At 37.6% G+C, this 23,026-nt stretch overlaps 2 protein-coding genes across 2 annotated transcripts in view; both read right to left on the bottom strand.

Moving 5' to 3' along the window:
• LOC149039463 (uncharacterized) overlaps positions 1-893 on the bottom strand; it is a 51,524-nt gene extending 50,631 nt beyond the window's left edge. Inside the window, exon 1 of the mRNA XM_089185813.1 lies at positions 830-893. Within this exon, the coding sequence (XP_089041939.1) occupies positions 830-893 (64 nt within the window). The remainder of the gene's footprint in view (positions 1-829) is intronic.
• Positions 894-4,134: 3,241 nt separating this feature from the next.
• LOC149039462 (uncharacterized) lies at positions 4,135-20,100 on the bottom strand. Its single transcript, XM_089185812.1, has 6 exons — positions 20,037-20,100; positions 15,160-15,416; positions 14,859-14,979; positions 12,661-12,783; positions 6,753-7,274; positions 4,135-6,344 (listed from the first exon to the last, which is right to left on the bottom strand). Exons 1-6 carry the CDS (start codon positions 20,098-20,100, stop codon positions 6,034-6,036), a joined length of 1,398 nt encoding a protein of 465 aa, XP_089041938.1. The 3' UTR covers positions 4,135-6,033.
• Positions 20,101-23,026: the final 2,926 nt, after the last annotated feature.

Below are 23,026 nucleotides of genomic sequence, written 5' to 3'. Positions count from 1 at the left end.
AATGGACGGTTAACAATCTAAATCTTGATCAAACAGGACGACGTAAAATTTGTTTGACAAATTTTTTTTCCTTGAGAACCACCTGTTTGGGTTGAAAAGCCCTTTTTAGGGAGTAAAATGAATGTATGCGTGTATTTAGGTATATATGCATTTAAAATTTCCTTTCTGCAGAGGCTCCCCGCAATCCACAAAGTCCTCAATTTATAGGATTGTAATATTTGAATCAACTTAAGGATCAACTTTAGAGCCAGATTTTTTTAGCAAAATGGCCAAGTTTTGATGCAAATAACACGTTTCAGCTCAAAGTAAAAAGCTCTGTTGCTTTTTCTTTTATTTTTAATCATTTTCCCTGAAACGTTATTTCTAGTCGAAAAGACTGTATTACATAAGTTCCACTTCTGTGTCAAGTTTTCATTTGATCCAGCCGAGCCATTTCAGTTGAGTTCAACAAGACTTTCCACTTGTTTTAAAATTCGAAGATCTGCCTATAGTCATCTTATCCTTTGTGCCGCATCAAAAAGTCGAGAACGTTTATGGAAAACATTGCAGAGACCTGATTAATTATTTTGAAGTAAAACTTTCCTAAAACCCATGTTCCCTAAAAACTTTTAATTCTGAACCTCTTATAAAATATGAGCGTTGTCTTATGCCTATCTAGAGCGAAACTTGGTCAAAGTTTATTTTCTGAAATATTTCGGGAAAAAGTTTGTGTGGATATCTCAAGGCTTAGTTATGTTTATAAGGATGATAAAAATGTAACATAAAGACTCGGTAAACTTTTAAATAGAACTCAAACATGAGCTAGGACATAACCGTAGGAAAATCTCACCTTGTCCTTCTGGTATCAGAGAAGCCAAAACGGTGAGAACAAAGCAGTAGAAAACAAACAGCATGTTCCCACAAAACGCCCGCTATAATTCCAACGAACAGCTTAAGTGAGTTTTTCAACTTAATGCCGAGGAACATCAGACAAATTGAGACAGCTGTAGTTAAATATGCGTTCAAATACTCTACACTTATTACTTTCGGCGGGAGATTGTCACCATAGCAACCGACTTGTCTCTGTGCAAGCGAATAATTGACCATATCTATAAAGATGAGGTTTTATATAACCACACACAACCATCCCAGCGGATATAACAATGTGTTTTGACTTCAGGTTATAATTACCCATGCCCAAAATATTCAATTTTTTTCAAGGGACCTACAGGAGGCTTTGTTACAGAAACAGATTAAATATTCTATTCTATTATTTAACTATGTATTTACTTCAATGATAATTACTGGAATATAAACATACATAATCAAAAGTAGCAGGAAGCTCAATACTATGATTTTACGACTCGAGACGATTTTAAGTTCTGGAAAACAGGAACTCTTAATGGTTAATGAACGTCTTTTCATGAATGGGAAAAAATGATCGAGCTTCCCTTAAAATTAATATTTGTCCCATAAACAGGCATTTTTAATAACAATAACTGACCACACGACCACCCTTTAGTTATGAAAACCTTATTGTGAAGCGAACAAAGCTCCCTGCGATTCAGTGTCTATTCAAAAACTAATCTACCTAACCTTAAAACACTTCAGAACCAAATAACGTAGAAGATAATTACCCTTACCAGGTGCTTTAAATAAAGAGATTTCATTCTTACTGTCATGCCCAGTTGTAGATCACATTGGTAAAGAACCCATACTTAGTAGCCGAGAAACAAACCACCTATGTGGCAAATTATTCATGACAGTATTTTAATAACTTGCATGGAGTGTGATCTCTTCGGTGATGCCAAATTAAATCTACTGAACACATAAGACTCGCCGACAGATGTTGTCTAAAAATGTGAATACTTTCTTAATTTTACTCGCTATGACGATATCGCTTCATGCAGGTTAGATTATTATTCTGCCTAAAACAAGGGGCCAAATATATTTGGAATAGTTGCTTTTTTGTTCTCTCCCGTTTTCTTTGTTTGTTAATTTTATTTTTGTTCAGTGTATTCACTCTGAAAAAAGACAGAAAAAGCCTAAGCTATGCCTTATTAGACGAATCTTTACGAAAAAAATATAATCGCTACGAGTTTTACGAAATTGGTAATTATCCAAACCAAGATATACATCTATACATCTTATCGATATTCAGCGCGCGTAGGAAGCACCAGGGTGTAAAAAGTTTCTAGCATTCATGCCTTTTAGGGTGCATCAGTTTGAAGCATATTAACTATTTTGAATACTTTTTAAAGATTAAGACCGGAAATGCACGAATCTTCCGATTTAGATATTATGAAATTTGAACAAACATTATTAAGATCAACTTAAAAGCCAAATTGTGACAAAGAGTCAGGCTCTATTACCCATAACATGTTTCAGCGAAAGGTTTAAAGAACTGCTTTTTTCTTTAATCTTCATTTGGCCCGTGATAATTAATTTTCATTTTGAAACTGTAGAAAAGCGGTGTTAGGTTTTATGTCGATCCAGCCGAGCTATTTCAGTCAAGTTTAAATAAGCCTCTCAACTTCTTTTTAAAATACAAAGGTCCGCCACTGGCCATCTTATCCATCCTATGGGATCGAAAAGTCAAAAACGTTCATTAACAGCATTTCAGAGACGTCAGTAATTACTCTGAGGTAAACTTTCCCTTTAGGCTTCTCCAAAAGCTATTTCCCTAAAATTTTATCCGTTTGTATTCATCTTACTTCAAAAACTTGGGTTGTAAAATGACAACATACTCACGAGCCTCTTGTAAAATGTATTTGTTATCCCATACTATTGCAAGAAGAGTAAGTATTTAGACGAAATAACTCATTATACCGATGTGAGGAGAAGAGTCTTGTGCCAACTCCCCCTCCTCCCCCGCCGCCTTTAATTCAGACGCTATGAGATTGTTGTACAGGGAAGGTTGACGGGGGGTGCGGGTTTCTCGAGCAAGGGCCAAGGAGATGAAAAGCCCCGTCTATGCTTCACTTCACGTCTTTTCAAAGAACTTTCGAGTAAAGTTGGATTTTTTATTGCGAAACAATTATCACTTCCTTTCTGCAAGAGATTGTAATAACAGGAACCGACTTGTTTCAGTTGTTTTCAAACTGTGCTAGCGAATAATTAGCCCCATCAACATGACAAGTTTTTATATAACCACACACGACAAAATCCACGAATACTACAGTACATTTTGACTTCGGCTTGAAAGTGCTCAAGCCCCAAATTACCCTTTTTTTCGGGATATGAAAGGGCTTTGGTACAATTTTATGGAAAAAGGGTCAAGATTTTATCCTCAAACTTATTCAAATCTTCTCTTCAATAATAATCACTGAACTATATAGACATGTATGATCAGAGGTGACAAGAAGCTAAGACTTGAGAGATAATGGGTGCTTGACGTCTTTTCCCGAATCTTTGCTCAACAATTTTTTTTTTGAAGATCAAAAATTCCATCTCATACTCGGGACAAAGATTTTAAGGAATAATATGAGTCGAAAAAACAGTTTATTTTGGTTTTTTTCCTAAAGACGCCAACTTGTAAGATTTTAGTTTCTTATTTAAATTACCCGAAAATTATAAACCTGCCAACATGGCGCAACTTGAGCTGGTTACTTTCAGTAGGTTCTGAACGATTCCTTTAATGCAAGGAGAATCTGAGAAAATGTGGCAACAGTCATGTCCCTGAAATTTCTTCAGCTCATATACAGACATTGCAAGACCCCCAACCCCCGCACCAGCTTCTGCAAATTTCGGTAAATTTCCTGGACACATCCCAAATTTCCTTTAACTTTTTAAAATGTTTGCAGAGTTAATAGGGACGCAAAATGCCTCTTATATCTGCAATTCACTATCCACTAGGCCTGTGTTCAAGGCCATTCAACGGCCACGTGAGTCGTAAGTGAATCTTCTGTCTCTAACCAAGGGAGGCAACGTTAAGAGGGTTGAGAAAGTAAGGCAAGAAAAGAGACTGAAAGGATAAGGAAGCAAAAAAACCAAAAACGAAGGTCGGAAAATTGTTGCACTGAACTTGAGGATTCTCGTATTTCGGTGAAACATATTTCCACGTTCTTTCCCCAAATAAAGTATTATTATTTCTCAATGTGTTATTTTATAACTTAAGTGCAACTAAGTAAAGAGCCATTACTGACATCTAGGAACCAATTTATTGATTTTTAACATAAAGTAATTTAAACTGACACTACTGACTGAAGACTCACGCAAAATGATAGTTGTTATTACAACTACACCTTTCTCCTCCTTTTTATATGAAAGAGCGCGAGAGCCTCCTAAAAAGTTATTCTAAATGTTGACAAAAACATTCTAATCTAACAAGTAAATAAAGTTTTGCGGAAACTTAAACGTGTCATATGAAACACGTTGGCATATATAACCGCTTTTATGCCCTGCTCTTTGAAAAGAGAAACAGAACCTAAATGACTGAATCTCGTTTTAGCATTCGTTAGTCTCCTCTCAATTAATCAACATCTGGAAACACGTTACTTAAAGTGGCCACATCGACAATTTGGCATCAACCCTGGGCAATTTTTTTCAATTACTTTACAGGATTCCGCTAGAAGTGAAACTGAACCCTTTTCAATTGACTGGAAATCCTAAAACCAAAACTAAAGGAGGATACTGGGTCTAACTGTGAGAGTGAAAATTGAAAAGGTTGCTTTTTGTTTTGAGCTGACAAAGAAAAACAAATTGATTACACGATAAACGCTTACAGTCGATTGAAAAGCATTCCCATAATGTAACACGTGAAATCTGAAGAACTGAACTCATAATAGTTTCTTTTTAAAATACTAGCTAGTCCTATTTCCTTGCATGTTATTTAATGACTAATTATAAATTGATGATATCAACCAAGATACGACTATGTTCGTGATCGTCACATAGTCGATCTAACTTACAGTTCCAGCGAAAGCTATTAAAAGAATTCTGTTCCAGTGTGAGCCCTGATCAGTGGTCAGACTGAGAGCCTTTTTGGTCACACACTCTATTATAATACCAATTATTACGGCACCAGTTCGCTCTGTAGGCCTATCAGTATTCCTAGTCCAATGAATGGACGTGGTTTTGAAACAGAACACCTAAGAATGACATAATATTTGATTCCCATCCTTACTTTTGCTTTCACGTATTTCGAGAAACGAGACCGAATCATTGAGATTTATCGGTGAAACCACAAAGCGTAAGAGTTGTGCCCTCGCCACTATATTTCGGCCCTCTTTTTCAACTGTTCGGATCCTTCCAACCTAAGGTGTTATTGAAAGCTTTGAAACATTAAATCAAGAGTATCATTGTAAAACCAAAACAAAGATAAAATATTTGTAAATAGAGGATTCTGTTGATAATCAACAAATGAGACCATACAAATCCCAAATCAAATAAAAGTTTTTTGATAATTTGTAATCAGCGCCAATGGCAGTAAAACTGCAATCTGTGTCATGCGAAAAAATGCAATCAGTCGGCCCGAAGAGCGGCCGCAAAAACAAAGATACTGGGTCTAACTGATCGTATTAAAATTGAAAATCGAGTTTGGTTTTGACTTAATCAACAAAAATGAAGTGATAAACCCTCGTAGTCAGTTGAAAATCAGTCTTAAATATGTGTAATGATTGAAGTGCAGAAAAATATGAAATACTATGTTCACAACATTTTCTCTACAAAATACTCACTAGTCCTCATCACCTGCATGTTATTTGTGAATTAGTTCTCAATTGATGCACATGTCCATCTGATAAATTGCTCAGAAAAGAGGCGGAAAAAGAACAAAAACAGAAGTTTTTGTTGGAGATGTATTCGTTAGGTCAGGAGATGTTCGCAAATAGATCTATTCTGGAACATTATGTTTGTAAATGTAAAATCTGAACTCAAACACAAATGATTTTAATTCCTCAGGTCGCACCGTTTGGTCAGCACCTTAAAACGCTCATCAACTAAACTTGAAGATTAAACAAAAGATTTTTCAACTCCGGAGTTTAAAGACTAACAACAATCAGTCTTCAAAACAGATTAGCCTTACACGTTACAGAAAGTGCTGCCGGGAGCATGTCACTGAAGAAACGTGATGATCACTCTACCATTTTCAAAGCTATTAAAACAACATTCATTCTGCTGATTTGTCCCACTGTTGAAAGATCCACCCCCTCCCCCACAGGAAAACTGTTCATTAGCTCCACCATTTCCTCCAGAGTAACCTCCACCACCTCCAGCTCCACGGTCGCCTCTAAGAAAACCACCGCCACCTCCGAACCCGCCCCTGGCATGTCCACCCACTCCTCCGTGAAGATATCCTTTGCCTCCTCGACCAGAATCTTTTGAAGTACTACTTCCATTACTGTAGAAGCCGCCGCCACCACCACCTACCATAAACGAAAAGTGAGAAGCAGTTGTCTCATTGATAATATTCGCAATATTATCAATTAAGTGCACTTCTCAATTTTTGGAAGTTTACTTTTGAAATATTATTGGGTAGTCAATTGCTAGAAATACAAAAGCTCATTACGATATGAGAAACGTAAATGAAGTGATGCGTATGTACATTGACGGATCGATGGTGAGCAGTAAATAAATGTGTACGAATTTTAAAAACTGAACGGGCGAAACCCAGTTGAACTTAAGATATTCTAAGAGGTTCCTCCGACAAGAGAAAAACTTCAAAGTTAGAATTAGTGATTTCAATAATTAAGTTCTGACCAATCTTACTGTTATCTTCCTGTCCTAATGTATTGAACATACTGATTGTTTTTCTTTCTTCTTTCTCCGCTTACCTGCGGATTCACCACTCCTTTTTCGTCCATTTCCGTTGCTTTCTCCTGAACCTAATGCTGAGTTATACCCTCCATTCCCTGTTGTGTTTATGGACGCATCACATCCTGGATGTTGTTCTGATATATTTTTAATTCCTCCTCCACCTCCAGCTATAATCAAAGGCTTGTTGTTTTCTCTCACTACAAATGTACCTCCTCCACCTCCGGCAGTTTCTGGGTTTTTATTCCCTTTTTCCCCCTTTTGACCAACAAGTACATGAATGATCTCATCTTTGGTCAAATTAAAGTTTCCAATCATTCGTGCCCCTCTTCCTCCGGTTTTTATAAAACTGTCCTCACCGTACCCCCCTGAGGCTCCTATTGCTTCTATTCTGTATTCACCAGTGCGTGGCACAGTCCACAGTTGAATACCGCTGAGCAATTTTACTTGTCCGTCATGATCTTGATCTTTGTAATGACTACCAATCGCGTCTGGACCCTTTGGTCCAATCTTACCAAGATTTGTAAACACAGCTGTAAATCCTGTGTAAAACCATAGAATAAAAGTAATGTTTTTGGTAAGAAATTGTCAAAAGTTTCTTTGCCATTTCTAATGGTACTATTACGAGGAAATGTTCTTACATTTACGAAAATTATTAAATCACCGAAAAAATGGAATTGAAACGTCAGTCACTTGGAGTGTTCGTGGCTTTAAAAATTGGGAAAATCACGTCAATTAACTGTCAACAACTGGTAACAACAAACATATGCCTTCAACAAAATATTTGTATACTTGGAAATTAATCCTTTTTTCCTTGAGAAAGAAAACGTACAACAGAAAGGTCACGTTTAGCTCACCTTGAAGAAAAATTTCTTTATACTTCAGGTTAGTTCTAGCCATGTCGGCGTATAACTAACCGCCTGAGTAAAGGTCATTAAAGGCGATCGATGGCAATCTTAACTCATCCCACAAGATTTTTAGAACCTCTTTTAACTTGTTTTACATACTTTCGCTACACGTTTACCTCCCATGGAATTAACATTGATTAATAACATTTTATAACGGTGAACCTACAATAGCTCAAACAAAACACCCCGCGAATTGCTATTTTGTTTCATTCAGATCCTTAGTGTGTAATTATGAATAACTTTACCTATCACCCAACAACATTCCCACAAGCGGCCGAGGTGCAATTCAATAGTTAGACTAATTACGCCACACAATTTTGGTACTTTGTTCCAGAAACAGAAGAACCAAATTGAAACACGTATGCTGATTGCACGGAGGTAAACTGCAAAATGTAGGAGGTGATGTGAATAAATAACATATCTTTCGTAACAAAGAGGACGTTAACATCACAGAAATTAAAGCGCCACAGATCTTAACACCGATAAAACTAATCCACATTGGTAAAAAACATTTTCCCCGTTTAATTTAAACAAGACAAAATCGAGGGCACAAAAAAAAATAATATTCATTCGCTCTTCCTTGATACGGCCATATAAATTTTAGACCAAGTTTCTAATTGTTGAAGCGAGAGATGATATTCTCCAGCTCTCAGCTTTTTGCAGGAGCCCATGAGCTCCTGCTTTTAGTCACTAACAACTGCCGCTAGAGTTGCTGCAGTTTAGGGAAATTTAAGGTTATTGTTCTGAAAAATGACAAGAACGTATTTGACCGTATTTGCTTAAATAACTTATATTTTTGGAATTATTATTACATCAAAATGAATCTGGGCCACGCCCGTTTAACACTATTTTGGTACCTTTTAGGGGTGTATTCGAAGTTCTCCTACGAGCACTCCTGTCATTTTTATATGGGAGTACCACCTGGGTTAACACTGATCTTTCAGATGTAACAGTTAGGCGCAAGAAGCCCTACATCGAAAAAACTGCAGTCGCCTTGCGAGGAATGCGCATATCAGCGTTGAGGAATGAGTGGCTAAGCCAATGTCATTGAACTGTTCCAACAGAACTTTCATTTAGTCATTCTGTAAAGTTCGTCTGGAGCATGGGGAAAAAAACTTTGTCGCCACCCTGAATACCCTCTAGGATTGTTAACGACGACGACTGATTATAATGAAGTGTGTCAATTAAATGTGCCCCTGAGATGGAAAAAAAAATGGTGGTAGCGTTATTCTCACTCAATTCCGATTTTGTTCTAATAGCTGCCTCTGAAGCCTTTTAATGGGTAACTGACGGCTAAAAGGTCACTTTTTCGGAATACCGTCTAAATGCCTCGGCTAACACATTGAAACAGATACAAGGTGCTTTGAATGCCTCTTTGTGCCTTTTTTCGCCGGGAAAACTGTCCAAGATGCAGCTTCGTGAGTCATCCACCATAAACGCTTCGATTTTGATCATGTGACTTGACTCGTCACACGTGTGTACATTAAGCAAAGTAAATAAGGCGGATAGTGCTTCGAGTGAAAGCAGTTCTATTCCGGGGTCTGATTATTCGGATTTTGAGGCTTCGATGGAAGGCGAACATAATGGAAGAGTTTATAAATTTGTTGGTAAAATCAGGCCCTAGCAATTTGAACCGCCAGGACGAACGTAACCTAAAATAGAGCGCGAGAGTCAGAGGAGGATCCATAGCCCGTGCGCCGCGGCCGCCTCAATCAAGAAAGCGAGAATGGTGAGTGCATTTACGATTATAAATAAAGTATCTGAAAATCAGTCGCTTCTTAAACGTAGGAGCGATCAAGTAAAGAAAACCAAATGTACAGACTCTTGAATATCATGGGAGCGAAGTGTTTTTATGCTACACGCCCGCACCTTCTGAAGCTGTTTCACTGACTGAAAATTAATATAAACATACACGCTTGTGGAGGTGAATTGGCTGGATTATACACGTTCACACGCGATTGAATCTGTTTTATTTACGATAAACGAGCGCGAGTAGTTCACTCAGCTGACCTTGGTACATTTTTGAAACGAGTAACCTTTCGGACAGGATTGATTTCATCATGTTTCCGGTTGCAAATGAGAAACAACGCTTGAGCATGGCGCTCATAACAAGGCGATTCTTGTGACATCCGTTTATAGTATGGTTCTGTTGTTGTACACTTCCATTGGAAGTTAATTAAACTTGGGCACACGAATGTGCTGTATATGCTGCTCAATGTTAGTTGTAATCATTCGTGAAAAACTCTCAGTTAGAAACGAAACGCATCGAAAGAAATAAACAAAAAGTTACAAATTAAAGTAGGAAGTCATCTTTTGTGTTTCCCACTAGTCTCATTAAAAAATTTTAAAAAAGGATAAATCTTGCCCATTTCCGGACCGTGGAAGAAGACTTTCGTTCACGAAACCAGATGACGACCTCCCATAATACGTGACAATACTTTGCGTTTAGTCACGCTCACTCCTGAACCGATGGGCCTGAGGTCACAGTGATACACACCAGACAAAATCTAAAGACAAATATTTTTCGGCTTGGAATTAAAAAAAATTTCTTTAAGTAAATAACACGATAATAGTTAAGAGGAAAAATTGGGGGAACCTATATATTTTTACAGCTGTTTGGAATAACGTGCAAAATATCTGTAGCTCTGAATACAGACATGCGATCCGTCGCGTTTCGATTATTCAGCCTTCGTTATTTTATTTCTCACTTCGTATTTCGTAGTCTCTAAATGGTTACCTATATCAGAATCGAACAAATCTTACTTTTTTTCCGCTCGTAAATTTCGGCTGCAGCTGAACAGCCGAGACGAATTTGTTAGTCTCAGGTCTTGACATGACACTTTTCACTGCCTTACACACGTGTGAAGTATCACACCACGTGACCTGAATCGAACCGTTTTCAAAATGGCCGTCGATTAGGCGTCAAAAAAAATTTGTAGAAAATTTAATTCTGCACAATATATCGTTAATTTCCTCATTTGGATTCTTTTACCTAAGAGGAATGTATTGGGACAAAAAAAAAGGAGAAACATTTGGCGTCAGTTACCCTTTAAGGTAGGATATCCGTGTCGCTAATTTGGAATCCATTTACTGATGTCGCAACCTCGTTCCCAAGGTTTCTCCCCTTCCCACCCCAATCTAAGAACTAAGTTGTCGATGTAATGAAATGGTCGCTATTGTTTTTCCTAGATGTCGTCAATTTGTTCGTTTCCTTGAAAGTCCTGTAAAATAGTTCAGCTAATGGCCCACAACACATAATTAGTAATTTAATGTTCTGTTTACTTTTTTAGCTGCTTCTCGTTCCTCGTGCAGTTAAAACCTCAGGGTCTAACAATCGCGTAATCACACTTTTTTCTATACGCTTTTGTATAGATTAGATCGATTATTAAACGTTGCTTCCTTGAAAAAGAAGGAAGAAAATACACAAGTATAAGAGATCGCAATGTTCACATTTGGGAAAACGTGTGTCGCTGTCTCAGCTTTTCATGCTCAAAACATAAAAAAGTTCCCAGAAGACTCACTTGCTGACTGCTGTACATTCCCGCTGCGTGTACAGTTAACTGAATTGAAAGTATATCTACATGAAGGGAATTTAGATTTCGTCTGTTCGTGTGGCTTCTTGTAATTTTGTTTTGCCTCTAAAAGATCATGAAAAAATAAGCTAGGAAAATTGAATAAACCCATGTAAGTACCAATCACGTATTTTTCGGATGTCTTTTAGGACATTTTGCCTCTTGACGGATTTTTTATTTATGAAGATTTAAAAAGATATTTCTAGAAAAAATCCTTTTACGTTTCTTAAGCCACTATAGGGTATCTTCAGAGAAATTATGAAGAATTTTGATTTTTCGAGATGTACCACGAATTTCTATTCTCGCTCGGTCTTAGTGGACATTCTCTATTCAATGTACACACTGAGTCTATCTTGTTGTGCTACTGAATGATTAACCAAGAGTCAAGACAGAGGGTACCTCTACATTTTCATTTGCTTCTAGTTCGGCAGCAGTGCTCATCAGCAACGTACACGAAGGTACGATCCAGAATTATTGAATTGAACCTTTTTTATCCCACTATTTATGCAGGAAAATGGTCTTGCATGCTAATATTGAATTTTTCTGCATATGGCTTGAAAATTGTCAGTTTGCACTCCTTTGGTATACACATGATCCACCCAGGATCACCGACCAGACGGCAGTTCAGAACTTCTTCCTTGGTGCATAAAATCTATCCTAGACCACCTTGTCGAGTTTTCCTTTACTTTTCCGGGTGCCACTCGAGAGAATATGAAACTGAAACTCCGGAACCAAATGAATGCTTATCCGCCATGTCCTTTATTTGCGTATTTTTTTTAATACGCTCCCGACTTAAAATGGACGGGTGATCTAGCGGCTAATGTAATTCTAAAATAAATGCTTCCTAAATGATAGCAAAAGGCCATTTCTCCTCCCATTTCACAGCATACAACAATAGCTATAGGTACTAACCTAAATTCACACACTTGTAATTTACTTCCAAGTATTTAGGTATGCCTGGGCATGGATCATGACCAAAAACTGAATTATCTGCGTGCAACTCGCAATTAGCTTCTTCGTTGCACTTCATCCGCACAATGACCAATGAGTTCTCAGCTTTACAGTTTGTATTGCTAACTCTGGGATAACTGCAAGTGATTGAGTCCAGTCTACCATAATTTGCATCCACAACTTCGATGATTCTTTGGTCATTATCACAACTTATGGTCCTTTTTCCTCCCTCGCAAATGATAACAGACCATAATATCTCTCAAATAAAGGAGGAAACAAACAGCACTATCAATACGCCAAAAGTTTTGGAATAATGTTCACTTAGAGAGCACCCTGCAATTTTGCTAGTCTCGTGCCGGCGTCTGTTCAACCAATAACTTAAAGACTGACAATACTGCGTTTCTTGTCTGAAGCAGCCAAGTTTACATCAATTAGTTTGAAAGTTAACTTTTTTTTAATTGTGAAAACGTTGTTTGGTACCTTGGCTTGTGACTGACCTGTGCAGTTGGTTCCATTTCCCTCATATCCATCTTTACAAGTGCATTTGTAAGATCCCAGGGTATTGTTACACACAGCATTCACATCACAACCGTGTATTTCTTTTAAACACTCATCTATGTCTGTGACAACAAAATTAAATCCCATCAGTGTATGAAAGTTATTTTGACATTGTTTGGTAACTTGGCTTGTTACTGACCTGTGCAGTTGGTTCCATTTCCCTCATATCCATCTTTACAAGTGCATTTGTAGGATGCCAAGGTATTGTTACACTTAGCATTTACATCACAGTCGTGTTTACCTTCAGTGCATTCGTTGGTATCTAAATCAACAAAAAACAGTTTTGACTTCTGGTCATTCCTTTTTATCACATAACAGGTATCATCGAGAAAATAGAGAGTATGGCATGTTGCAACTGGTTACGTGTGTAGTCAGTTCCATTTCCTTGAATTCCATCTTTATACGAGAAACTATAGGATCTTAGGGTATTATTACACTTGGTATTTAGATCACAGTCGTGTGTTCCGATCATACACTCATCTAGATCTAGCACACGAAAAGGAAAATAATGTAAATGAGACCGTTTTTCTAACTAATCGGAAAAACTGAAGGTAAAAGACGGAGTGTGAATATGTCACTAGTTACCTATGCATTTAGCTCCATTTCCTTGAAATCCATCTTTACACGTGCACTTACAAGATCCCTGGGTGTTGTTACACTCAGCATTCACATCACAACCGTGTGTTCCGTTCAAACACTCATCTATGTCTGTGAAAACAAAATCTCATCAGTATATGAAAGTTATTTTGGCATTGTTTGGTAACTTGGCTTGTTACTGACCTGTACAGTTGGTTCCATTTCCCTCATATCCATCTTTACAAGTGCATTTGTAATATCCCAAGGTATTGTTACACTCAGCATTTACATGACAGTCGTGTTTTCCTTCAGTGCATTCGTTGGTATCTAAATCAACAAAAAACAGTTTTGATTTCTGGTCATTCCTTTTTATCACATAACAGATATCATCGAGAAAATAGAGAGTATGGTATGTTGCAACTAGTTACGTGTACAGTTAGTTCCATTTCCTTGAATTCCATCTTTAAACGTGCAATTGTAAGATCTTAGGGTATAGTTACACTTAGTATTTACATCACAGTCATGTGTTCCGATCATACACTCATCTAGATCTAGAACACGAAAAGGAAAATAATGTAAATGAGACCGTTTCTCTCACTAATCTGAAAAACCGAAAATAAAAGACGGAGTGTGAATATGTCAGAACTAGTTACCTGTGCATTTAGTTCCATTTTCTTGAAATCCATCTTTACACGTGCACTTGTAAGATCCCAGGGTATTGTTACACTCAGCATTTACATCACAACCGTGTGTTCCGTTCAAACACTCATCTATGTCTGAGACAACAAAATGAATACCATTAGGGCATGAAGGTTATTTCGACTTGCTTTGTCTGCACGAATTTTAGTCTTCACGCGAGCGTTTCCTGTTGTCAGATAAGAATATTTACCAGTACAGTTTGTCTTATTTCCCTGATATCCTTTCTTGCACCTGCAGCAGTACGATCCAATGGTGTTATTGCATGTCGTATTACCCTCACAGCTATGTTTACCAGACAAGCACTCGTCTATGTCTATAAAAGGAAAGAGAAGATGATGGACTTTATCTAAGTTGGTTTCCTTAAAGATTTTAATTTTTTATGTTTTTATCTATATATGGGGTCACGTCTGATCTTTGCGTAGACGTTGTACTTAGCTTTGTTGCCTCGTAAGAAAGGAAAATGAGAAATTACAGTTTGTTCGCGTAGATGGTGGGTAAAAAACTGCGTTAAAGAAAATCAAGACTGAATGAGGTAAAAAACAAAAATGAGTGATAAAATCCCGTTCCAAGATGAACCATGAGAAGCAAAAGAGTCGTTCATATGTAAGTCCTCCTTTGTATTTTGAATAACTCGTGTCATTCTGGATTATCCTTCTCGCAAGCCATGAAAGGCCGAGGCTTTCACCTGCGATGTTTTGTGACTATCAAACTAATGCCGTGTTCGGGATTGTTTCGTGCTCATCCCCTTCAAATGAGTCTACCCAGCCACCTAAAAGAACTTCAATTGAGGGAGGGGCCTGCGGAGCGTATCACTTATACATTATGTTTCTGTCTTAGCAAAAAATTTAAGATTCAATCTTACCCTCATCACAATTATGGCCTTTAAATCCAGATCCATTAACACACAAACACTGATAGTCTCTGTCTGTAAACCCAGCTTGGCATGTTGCGTTATTCTTGCAAGGATTTTGCTCACAAGCATTCTTAGGAAAGAATAGAAGAGATAAATTTAAAATGATATTTTTGCAGGCATGACAGGTTCCTTGCATGCGTTCATTTGTTCCCGTTGCAAGCGGGTAAGAGAGGCTAGGTATCCCTTGGTCCGGTATTAAAGCTTTCTCGGACAGTGAATAATACTTTTAGCCCATGGAATTTATCCTCACCTCTGCTCCGCGGTAACTACAACTTTCATTTTGCACCAGGTCTTCATCGTGTTCAATAGTCGCGTTATTCAGATCACACTTGTGTTTTCCAGACGACTGTTTTATCTCACAGAAGTTATAACTGACGCAGTTAGGTTCCAGGTAGCATTGGAACATGCAGAGATCCTCGTTGACAACGTCAATAGTTCGAACCGTGTGATTCTCCAACCGGAAGCCAAGTTTAGGAAAACTGGTGAACTTTAAATTGCGGCAATTGCCTAGAGAAAAAATCTACTAAGTTAGAAAGTTGCTATGTAGTGTTAAGAACTTTAACTTAAACTGGAACTTTAGATAGATAGATAGATAGTTTTATTAAAATTACCCTTTTGTCTGTGCCGAGTAAAATCTTTTGCAAGGTCATTATACAGCGCATCACCCAAGCTGTTGATGACCTCCGGCGGAACGAGCAATCTGAATTTCGCAAGGGGCGTGGATGTACGGACAATATTTTCACACTGCGGAACATACTTGAGCAATGTACTGAGTGGAACAGGGAGTTGTATGTAAATTTCATCGACTATGAGAAAGCGTTCGACAGCATTCACAGGGACTATCTTTGGCAGATTCTGAGAGCATATGGCATTCCACAACGCATTATTAATATCATCAAATGCTTCTACTCAAATTTCACATGTTGCATCGGTCAGGGAGATCTAAGTTTTGAAGTTAAAACCGGTGTACGGCAGGGATGAGTCATGTCGTCCGTGCTATTCAATATTGCTATCGACTGGGTCCTTTATCGGACAATGGAAGATCAGCGAAGAGGCATAAGATGGACCCCTTTTACTATACTCGAAGACCTCGACCTCGCAGATGATTTAGCCCTATTGTCCCACACACGACAGCACATTCAGGAAAAGACAGACCGGCTCAGCATGTTCAGCAACCAGGTCGGCTTGAGAATTAGCTTGAAGAAGACGGAGGCCATGTGTGTTAATGTCCCTCCCCCAACAAAGATCAGGGTAAGAGGACAGGACATTCCATACACCAATAAGTTCACATACCTCGGAAGTGTGCTCTGCCAAGATGGGGGTACTAGTGTAGATATACAAAGCAGATTGAACAAAGCAAGAAATGCCTTTATGAGCATAAGATCAGTGTCGAGGTCAGCAAGCCACAGCACAAAGACGAAGCTTAGAATCTATCAGAGCTGCGTATTGTCAACTCTCCTATACGGCTCGGAATGCTGGCGAATGACAGAACAGGACCTCTCAAAACTAGCATCCCTCCACACAGCTAACCTCGGGAAGATTCTGAGAATCTTCTAGCCTCAGAAAATATCAAACGACCAGCTACTGAGGCAAACCAAGCAGGAGGATATTCGTACACTTATCAACAGGAGAAGATGGAGGTGGATCGGTCAAGTGATGCGGAAGGCCAATAACAACATAGCTAGAATTGCAATGCACTGGACACCTTAAGGTAAACGAAGCAGAGGGCTCCCGAAAACAACTTGGCGCAGGACAGTAGAGAAGAGACAGAGGGGGCTCATTTACAGCTGGAGCACCATTGAAAAACTGGCTAAAGATAGACAGGGTTGGAAGGATTTCGTTGCTGCCCTATGTGCCACACAGGCATGATGGATAGTACGTAAGTAATTAAGTAAAACGATTGGTTTTAAAACGCAGGACTTGGAACTCGCGATTTTTCCGTGTTCGCAACGTGCCAAGGTAAGGTGGCGGAAGTAGTGAATAAAGCTTGTGATTGTTGCCGTTACTTATCTCTTGAAACATTGAGTTACCAATCACCTCTCTCCTGTCATACAAGGCAGGTATGTTAATAACTTCTAAAGCCTGTCTATAAGATAAATCATTAGTGCTTATTATGCGTAGTGCTCGCTTCTGCAGGCGTTCTAACTGATCGGAGAGATATTGCGGTAGAGAGGTATGATAGACTGGGCATGCACACTCTACAACTGGGCGTATGCAAATGGTGTAGAAACTTAGAAAGTCATTAACTGGCACTTTCGCGCGCTTTAATTGCCTAAGAAAGTAGAGACGCGACTTTCTTACATATCATTTCTACGTGCACATTCCACTTCAAATCATTTGATATCATAACACCTAGTAATTTAGCGGAAGGAACAACCTCAATGTTCGCATTGTTGATAGTAACAGGCTGTAAAGTATTCTATGACTTTGTGAATGATATTCTAAGTTCCTTGCACTTCGATTCATTCAACTGGAAACCATCAGCACGAGATTTTGTAACAAATTCATCAAAGCGCGACTGCATCGAGCTGGTTCCGTTCTTTTCCACACACTCAGCGAGGGTAGTATCATCTACATACTTCCAGATGTTCGTATCCGCCACACTCAGGTCATTAATCATTATTAGAAATAACCAGGGGCCAAGTTTGGTCCCCTGAGGTCTTCCTGCTGGTACAGCACGCCATTCCGATACACGACTTTAGAGCAGTGTTACTCCTGAATCATTACCTTAATTTGGATTTTGGTTTTCTGCCTTGCATAGAACACCAGTCGAGTGATTTTAAATATTGTTCTGAATGATCACGGCAAAAAGTAGTGTCCCCGTTGTAATGAACCCCTACAAATTCTCTTTGTTATTATTACAAGGAATAGGAGTATTTAATATTAAGTAATATTTAACTTTTTGATGCGATCACCTATTATGATCGATTGATCAGTCGACGCCGAAGTCTAATATCAACCCGTGTTGATATGTAGAGTAATTCGTGTTTATCACGTAATGACGGTAATCTCGTCTGAGCATGTTTAGTTCGTTAAAAAAGGTTACTGTCAAAACGTTTTGGGGGAGCTTTTGTTTAGTCTCGGCTCAAAACTCAATTCGTGAAATGCGTACGGGTTTTCATTGTTATGTAGCTTGACTGAAGATTTGGACCATTCTGAGTATTATGAAAGCAAAGCGAGAGATAATTAAACTTGCTGACGTATAACTCAAGGAGTTAAAAACTCCCCTGTATATTAAAACTTTTTTACCAAATTGACTGAAATTTACCCTCGAGCATGCATATTTTAAGGGCGTAATTGAGTGTAACTGGAACAATAAATCCTGAAATATTATATTTTGGTCGAGTGAAGTGGAAATACGATGAAAGGAGTCATGCGACTGCTTATAGAATCTGATGTCCAAGTAGTAATTGAAAACAAAACTTGAAAAGCGATAGAAAATAGGACGCCGCATGCTGTACTAACAGTTTCTTGACAAATTCCTTTTCTAGAATTTTTCGTTCAAGCCATAGGGTAAAGTCTACATTTTCACATCATCTTCATTAGGAGCGTGTTTTCGAAAATTTCCGTTTTCGATGGACAACTTTATTATCCAGATTGGTGTTGATGGTACGATAAACTGCAAGAATAAATTTGCTTTTTAAATTTACTACACTAAGTGAAAGTGAGGACTCAAAGTTAGGTGTAGAATATCGAGCCTGAGGAAAAATTTTCATGTCAGTCAAAACAGGCTGACTGCATCAATTAATGATGACTTCTTTTTCAAAAATACATCCTCTGTAGTGAACACATCCGTAGTTTCCCATCGGACCGAAGCTGCACTAAGCTACTTACTTTCCTGTATTTGAAAAATAAAATCAAACACATTTATTTCCTTCAAAGCAAAAAGGCTTGAAATCTTTTTACGATCATTGAAATGTGCTAACTTCACTGTTTTAAAATAATTTCGCTCTTGTTTCGCCATACTGACGCGGACGATAGACATTAATTTATTTTGCCTGAGTTCGTCAAAATCTCGTGATCCTTATTTCATGAGATAACTGGCAGATTCACTCTTTCAAGGTTTTGAAAATCTGTTTTTAGCTCACGGTGAATCCTGTGTTTGATGAAAAAAAAGACTTTGCTACCAAATTAAAGTTGCTTTGATAGCAGATAGTTTAAAAACGGTCTGTTTCGAGACTCGTGTCACATTTGAAAAGCAAGGTGGTGTTTGCCACCTTTATTTTTGCGCTTTTAAAAACTTAAAAACTGACGAAAATTAAATACTCTGAGAAATTTAAAACCTTTGAAAATTAAATACTCTGAGAAACTCCACGAGTGGACGGTCAACGATCTAAATTTTGACTAAACAGGACTGCGTAAAATTTGTTTAACAAATTTTTTTCCACCTGTTTGGGTTGAAAAGCCCCTTTTAGCAAGTATAATGAATGTATGTGTGTATTTATGTATATATACATATACAACTTCCTTTCTGCAGAGGCTCCCCGCAATCCACAAAGTCCTCAATTTATAGGATTGTAATATTTGAATCAACTTAAGAATCAACTTTAGAGCCAGATTTTACCAAAAGGGTCAAATTTTGATGCAAATAACACGTTTCAGCCCAAAGTAAAAAGCTCTGTTGCTTTTTCTTTTCTTTTTAATTCTTTTCCCCGAAACGTTATAGTCGAAAGACTATATTACATAACTTGAAAGGTTGTACTTCTGTGTCAAGTTTTCATTTGATCCAGCCGAGCCATTTCAGTTAAGTTCAACAAGACTTTCCACTTGTTTTAAAATTCGAAGATCTGCCTATAGTCATCTTATCCTTTGTGCCGCATCAAAAAGTCGAGAACGTTTATATAAGACATTGCAGAGACCTGATTAATTATTTTGAAGTAAAATTAATTGTTCCCTAGAATTTTAATTCTGAACTTCTTATAAAATATGAGCATTGTCTTATGCCTATCTAGAGCGAAACTTGGTCAAAATTGGTTTATTTTCTTAAATATTTCGGGAAGAAGTTTGTGTGGATATCTCAAGGCTTAGTTATGTTTATAAGGATGATAAAAATGTAACATAAAGATTCGGTAAACTTTTAAATAGTACTCAAACATGAGCTAGGACATAACTGTAGGAAAATCTCACCTTGTCCTTCTGGTATTAGAGAAGCCAAAACGGTGAGAACAAAGCAGTAGAAAACAAACAGCATGTTCCCACAAAACACCCGCTATAATTCCAACGAACAGCTTAAGTGAGTTTTTTCAACTTTATGCCGAGGAACATCAGACAAATTGAGACAGCTGTAGTTAAATATGCGTTCAAATACTCTACACTTATTACTTTCGGCGGGAGATTGTCACCATAGCAACCGACTTGTCTCTGTGCAAGCGAATAATTAACCATATCTATAAAGATGAGGTTTTATATAACCACACACAACCATCCCAGCGAATATAACAATGTGTTTTGACTTCAGGTTATAATTACCCATGCCCAAAATACTCAAATTTTTTCAAGGGACCTACAGGAGGCTTTGTTACAGAAACAGGTTAAATATTCTATTCTATTATTTAACTATGTATTTACTTCAATAATAATTACAGGACTATAAACATACATAATCAAAAGTAGCAGGAAGCTCAATACTATGATTTTACGACTCGAGACGATTTTAAGTTCTGGAAAGCAGGAACTCTTAATGGTTAATGAACGTCTTTTCATGAATAATCGATCAGAAACAGCAAAATTACCACAAGACAATTCCCAGGTCTCTTTGCGATACCCCTACAGGAGTAACTGGGCCTACTTTCCTTTCTTTCTTTAAATTACTTTGAACGTTTTCTAAATTCACCAGTGATGACCAAATAATCTCCACTGAAGAAAAATGAATAGCATGCTTTATGTACAAAAGTATATATCGATAAGTGAATGGAAAAAAGTCAAATTCTAAGCTCCTTGAAACTTTTGAGGCGCGACGACATGTCACAGCGTTTGCAAATCAAACACAGAGACAAGATAAACTGGGCGCTGAAAAAAACCCAAACGGAAAGATTTAACAAAGATCCTTAAACTACATAACAAAAAGTTTTGTTAAGTGTGATGAATGATGTCAGCTTCCCTCAAAACAAGTTAACAGGAAAGTATTTACAGTACTGTGGATTGTTTTCTAGCTATGGATAAAAATCATGCCCGAAATTAAACTTCTTCGACTATGTATGTGAGAGAGAGCCAGTAATTTAATGCATTTATTAATGCATTAATAAATGATTCAGACACATTACATCATTTAGGGACATTAGGTCTTATTGGAACTATTAAGAAAGTGAAACACAAAAAGTTTTTTGAAGAACAAGTGCGAAAAAGATTAGGCAGTAGGCACAAATAAACAGTCTAAAAAATGCGGTTTGTAAATTTAAACTCTGAACTAAAAAGGAACGACTTTGATATCTAAAGGTTGCGCTGGTTAACCTACACCTTGAACCCTTAATAACAAAACCTGAAGAATGAGAAAATAACCAATAAGCTAGGGAGTTTAAAAACAAGCAACAATCAGCCTTCAAAACAGAATTTCTTCAGTCTATCCAGTTGGAAAAGTGCTGCCATATACATTTCATTGAAGAAACGCTATTGAACAAATTAGAGGTAGCTGAAGCTATGAAGATTCAGCTTTTAGTCTTCCTGTTTTCAAGAGTTTTATAACGACATGAAATCCATGGCATTTCTTCAAGAGAATTAAGTATTAAGTTAGATTTCTTGGTATTAAATTGAATTCTTCTCGCACATGATTTTAGTCAGAGGTGGTGTCGTCGGTAAGGATGTCAGCATGAATTTTTGCTCGGCAAAAATCTGTCGCATGCAGCAGCCTATACGGTAGTAAAATATATCATCGTCTCTGATTCCTTTCGATTCCTTATTAAACTTTGGTTTACGTACGCTGTCGTTAATAGAAAGGTGCGCTAAGATGATAGGAAGTGACGTTTTATGTTCATCCGTATTAGTGACACATATTTTTTCAAGTATTTTCCTACCTTCATCTAAGGTCTAGGGAATAATTTTTGAAAGTTAAGGAACCCCGAGACACATCCGAATGTTTGCACAATCGGCTCCGCGGATACTTCCAACTTCCCTCATGAGTAGACGAAGTCATGCAGACACTGATAAAGCCCTCTATTACTTAATTCCAATCTGTTTACAGGTCAACGAATTAAACATAACTACTTTCTTCATATTCTTTTCCCTTTTAAACTTAAATTAAAAGTCAACGTTCTTTTTTATTATGCACTCGACATTTTATTGATTCTTTCAAGGCTTTCCTTGGGTTTTTCTTAGTAAGTACTTTCTTAGTCCAAACTTTTCAGGACTAACAACACGGGTGAATAGTTTTAGGTCTTAAGCATCTTAGATCAAATTTCATTTCCTTTCCTAGGAAAAAAGATCGCGCTTCCCTTATATTTGTCCCATAATCAGGCATTTTTAATAACAATGACTGACCACAGGACCACACTTTAGTTAGGAAACCTTTATTGTGGAGCGAACAAAGCTCCCTGCGACTCAGTGTCTTTATTCTAAAACTAATCTACCCAACCCTAAAACACTTTAGAACCAAGTAACGTACTTAAGATAATTACCCTTACCAGGTGCTATAAATAAAGGGATTTCATTCCTAATGTCATGGCCCAGTTGTAGATCACATTGGTAAAGAACCCTTACTTAGTAGCCGAGAAACAAACCACCTATAATTCTTCATGACAGTTTTTTAATAACTTGCATGGAGTGTGATCTCTTCGGTGATGCCGAATTAAATCTACTGGGCACATAAGACTCGCCGACAGATGTTGTCTCAAAATGTGAATACTTTCTTAATTTTTCTCGCTATGACGATATATTTTCATGCAGTTTAGTTTATTATTCTGCCTAAAACAAGGGGTCAAATATATTTGGAATAGTTTCTTTTTTGTTCTCTTCTGTTTTCTTTGTTTGCTAATTTTACTTTTGTTCAGTGTTTTCACTCTGAACAAAGACAGAAAAAGCCTAAGCTATGCCTTATTAGACGAATCTTTACAAAAAAAATATAATCGCTACGAGTTTTACGAAATTGGTAATTATCCAAACCAAATATGCATCTACATCTTATC

Source organism: Pocillopora damicornis, chromosome 10 (assembly GCF_964200805.1).
Source record: "Pocillopora damicornis chromosome 10, jaPocDami1.2, whole genome shotgun sequence".
NCBI lineage: Eukaryota > Metazoa > Cnidaria > Anthozoa > Scleractinia > Pocilloporidae > Pocillopora > Pocillopora damicornis.
The sequence above is the reverse complement of the archived record's forward strand: the minus strand, read 5'-3'. Positions and strand labels throughout refer to the sequence as shown.